The sequence below is a fragment of the Nestor notabilis genome, unplaced genomic scaffold, assembly GCF_000696875.1.
Source record: "Nestor notabilis isolate BGI_N333 unplaced genomic scaffold, ASM69687v1 Scaffold30523, whole genome shotgun sequence".
NCBI classification, from domain to species: Eukaryota; Metazoa; Chordata; class Aves; order Psittaciformes; family Psittacidae; genus Nestor; species Nestor notabilis.
The window spans coordinates 1-4317 of NW_009923808.1; the positions used below are offsets into that span (position 1 = coordinate 1).

At 45.3% G+C, this 4317-nt stretch overlaps 1 protein-coding gene across 1 annotated transcript; it reads left to right on the forward strand.

The window, feature by feature from the left end:
• Window positions 1-1004: 1004 nt before the first annotated feature.
• On the forward strand, window positions 1005-3987 carry LOC104404014 (tropomyosin alpha-1 chain-like). Its single transcript, XM_010012336.1, has 2 exons — window positions 1005-1383; window positions 3850-3987. Exons 1-2 carry the CDS (start codon window positions 1270-1272, stop codon window positions 3985-3987), a joined length of 252 nt encoding a protein of 83 aa, XP_010010638.1. The 5' UTR covers window positions 1005-1269.
• The last annotated feature ends 330 nt before the right edge of the window (window positions 3988-4317 follow it).

Sequence of the window (4317 nt, forward strand, 5' to 3'; positions counted from 1 at the left end):
TTAAGGTCCCTTCAACCCAAACCATTCCGTGCTTCTATGATATAAGGGAGTTGGGTGTTGTGCCGAGTCCGCTGGTGCCCCCCATGATGTGTGCAGGGAGCATGGGCTGTGCGTGGCCTGGGGGGAACACGGGGCTGTGGAGGGCAGAGCCGGAGCCGAATCAGGCTGACGGGACCGGAATGTGGGGCAGAAGCGGGGGCACACGAGGGCACGCAGGTCCCTGGGCAGGAAAGGCGGCGAGTGCCCTTGCTGCAGCCAGCACAAAGCAGGTACCGGGCTGTAAAGCTAAGGAAGGGATAGGAGGGGTAGGAGCGGGCAGCAGCGGGCATGGGGATGTGTTCAGCAGCACTGCAAGAGGAAACAGGGCTTGTCCCGGGGCCGTGGATGCCCTTGGTAGTGTCCTCTGTGGAGCTGCTCCTGATGTGCCTCCCAGGGCCTGCTCTTGCATTGCCTGATAGAGAGAAGGTGACTCCTTCACGCCGCAGAAGAAATGATGTATGGTGCTCATCAGGCTGCAACTTCAGGTGTATCATTGTGTTTCCTAAGTGTTTAGCAAGTGAAATTTCAAAGGCAGGCGCTCAAACTCACCAAATGCCTTTGAGCCTGAACTCGGTGTCTCAATCTGACTCTGTTACGTGTTATACCATTACAGATTATCGCTGGCTCCTGAACACCAGTGCTTATTTTCACAGGACAAGATAAAAAGCACACGCGAATCCTGCTGTCTCATACCATACCCTGCATATTTTTAACATAAATGCATGTATGTGTTTTCGAGTGATCCAAAAAGATCCTTTCCTTCATTAGTCTTATGCCATCATTGTAAGAAGCCAGGCCATCCCCGTGGATCTGTTGGGCTGTTTAATTGCTCTGCAAACACGGAGGGGTGCTAATAAGCTTTCTTGCAAGCATGTGTTCAGATGTCAACACTTTGGCTTCTGTCAGAAGCTTAAAAATGGAAACAGTTCTCTCTTTAAGAAAACAGGACCCAAATAAGGAGATGATGGAGTGCTGAAGATTCCTCTAGTGAGTCTGTTCCAGCTCATTCCTTAGAAAGGCTGTGTATGAAAGCTCAGAGAAGAGGCCAGTAGATCTGGGTTTTGTCCAGGGGTCTCTGGGTTTAAAGCTCTCTACAACCACTTGAGCTCATTTTCTCTGTGACTTGGCTGGGTGCAACTTCTTTCTCTGCCCAAGCTGTTAAACACCCAAACCTTTACTTTTTGGAATTCTTTTAGTTGCGTGACAGATACAACCTACCCTGTTGCAAAAATGGAAGCTATCAAGAAAAAGATGCAGATGTTGAAGTTAGACAAGGAGAATGCCATCGACAGAGCAGAACAGGCTGAAACAGATAAGAAGGCAGCTGAGGACAAATGCAAACAGGTAAGAAGAAATGAAATCACGGGTTGTGTTTGCACGGTGGAAATCAGTTTAACAATACTGTGTTGCAACTTTCTGATTCGGAAAACAAACTAATTGGAAGTCAGGTTTTCTGTTAATCCTCTTTTGAAGTCTCTTGCCTCTTTTTGATGTTAGGCTCGTACAGCCTGGCTGGGTGTGAACTTCTCTTTTCAGCCATCGGATCCTTTGCAAAATTAGCACTACCCACAGATTGTTAAGAGTTCTTTGCCTGACTTCTCTTGAATCTGACATAATTGCCTTAATTTTCTTGTGCTCGTGATTCCATGGACGAGGCATTAACATACTCAAAGCTGTGTACCTTGAACACCTGTAGGACAAGTGTTAATACCTCCTGAAGAGGCAACCGTGTCTAAACATTCATTGAACCTCTCCTTGAAATGAGTTGGTAAAGTTCGCTTGACTAGTCCTAGGTTTACAGAGTGCCCCATAGAGGTGCCAGCTGTGACTCAACCGTGGATATGCTGTGTTATGTTTTGCTAAGAATCATCAGAAATATCTTCATTTGAAAGCTTTTCGTTGAATTCTAGTTATATCATTCTCCTTTTGCTTTCCAATGTTCTTTATTCTCAGTGTCTACCTCATATTTGAGCCATAGCATTTTCAGAATGATCCTGAAATGCAAGTTGTCTACACTCAAGTTTCTTACAGGACTTCTTGTAAAATCACCATGTCTTTTCCTTTTACATTCTCTAAATGTGGCTGCTTCTACTACATCTTCCAGGCTACTCTAATAAGCGTTCATTTGGCCAACTGTTTCTTAAGTTCAAGTTTAGTTTGAGAACCTGGATGGCTGAACTAAACTTTCAACTGATGCCCATTCAGCTAAAACAACAAAAACGTTTCCAGAGGGTCAGCTGCTGCTGTCTTCCCCTCTACCCCCACCATAAGGAAAGCTGCTTGTCTCCTCCCTCTCTCTGCAGTAAGCTGCTGCACACATCACCCCACGTACGTAGTCCCTATTTCTTTCCTAGCTTCAGAAGTGCTGATCAGATGCTGTTCTGTTGGGCCTCAGTTCCACCCACTAATCTTCCTGCACTCAGTAACAGCCACAGCAGACTGTTCTTCAGAGCAGTTAATGGTGATTGAATGCTTAGCCTTCCTTTACATTTAGTTCTCAAAGGTGATTTCCTACAGAGTGATAAATGACACACTTGTGGGAATTTTCAAGTACCTATATGAGGATAATTCACAATGAAGAGCTGAAAGAGAAAAATCAATCTTTGATCTTACCCTTCTTTTCTGAGTCGTCTCAAATCTTTCAGCTTGCTTTTTTTCTTTCTGTGGGCACAGTACTTGAGTAGTGATTTTAATGGCATACACAAAGGAAGCATCACCTCCTTCGTGCTGCTCACTGTCCCTCTGTTAAAACATCCAGGCAAGCACAGTCAGTTCTCTCACACTGCCTGGTTACTCGGAGTAAAAGTGTAGCAACATCACAACATTCAAGAATAGCACACTACCAAAAATGTCATTCAAGCTATCCTTGAAGCTAGAATAAAAACAGTCAGTGCACTCAAACACAAACTATTTTGAGTGAACTATTTTGATAGACTACATTTATGTGAAGGCAGAGCTAAATGGTTAAATGGGTTTCTCTCCAGACTGAAGTGTTTTGTATTGCAAATGAAATGATGGAGCAGATGGGTTTGCAGGCACACCCTTATCAGCAGCAAGCCTCCTGATAATGTAAATTCTTCAGGGAGCATGAGGCAGTTTGTCATTAAACAGTCTCCTGGCAGGTTATAAATAGTTCCATTCTAGTGTTGTACTGCCTGGATTTATATGGTATGGAGGAGAAAGCTGGACTTTGCAGGAAGATGGGGCAGACCTTGCTGGGCCCCAGTTAGTAAGGGAATAATTGAGGCTGGAAGGGACCTCCGAGGTCATCAAGTCCCACCTCCAGCTTACAGCAGGGTCTGCTCCTCCCTGCTTCCAGAGTATCCCATTGGGCTTGAAGTGTCCTGAACAACATGAAATGGTGATTAGGGAATGGCCACTGGCTATACAGGAATTGACGAGTTTCCTAATAAATCATCAGGTAGTGTTAGAACAAACACAAGGACTTCATTTTAAAACATCTACAATTACACTGTAAAACTTAACTGCTGCAGGGTGTTGAGTCCAAAACAGAAATGAGGTGAAAAAGGGCTTACATCAAGTTATGTATTAAACCAGATCCTCCGTGTGCTGTGGCAGGGAATGCTGCTCCAAGGAGGGTATGTTTCCAATGATCCTTCCTTGGCAACTGCTACTGGTCCTTCTCAGACTACTTGCCCCAGCAGAACTTTGATCTGGTCTTTTGTTACTCTTTGTATGTTATGTTAGGTTGAAACTGATAGTAAAGAGAGGTTTTAACCATACTAAACTGGAACTGTTAATACATCAGAACAGTCACTTTGTTGTGTTTTGGGTTTTTTTTCTTGAAAGGTAGAGGATGAGCTGATGGCACTGCAGAAGAAGTTGAAAGGAACCGAAGATGAGCTGGATAAGTACTCCGAGGCGCTCAAAGATGCCCAGGAAAAACTAGAGCAGGCTGAGAAGAAGGCCACTGATGTACGTACCTAAAGCTAGTATTTGTCTGCAACTACGCTGCGTATCTTGCACTACGTATGTAGTACAGTGCTTGTAATCTCTGTCACAGTACATTGCTCAGGGGGTAGGGAAGGCAGTGTTACATTGCAGGTACATCAGTCCCCTGTCTCCAGGGCCAAAATGAGCTGGGGCTGGTTGTTCTGCACCAGGGACTGGATGGGTACCCAGAGCAATTAAACACCCTCAGGGGGTTCTAAATTGGGGGGGGCGGGGGAGGGGTGAAGAGGTGCCATGGGTGGAAATTCTTTAGGAAAGGTGAAAGGAAACTAGATGGTGATCTTCGAGGGACGCCGGGGCAGGAGC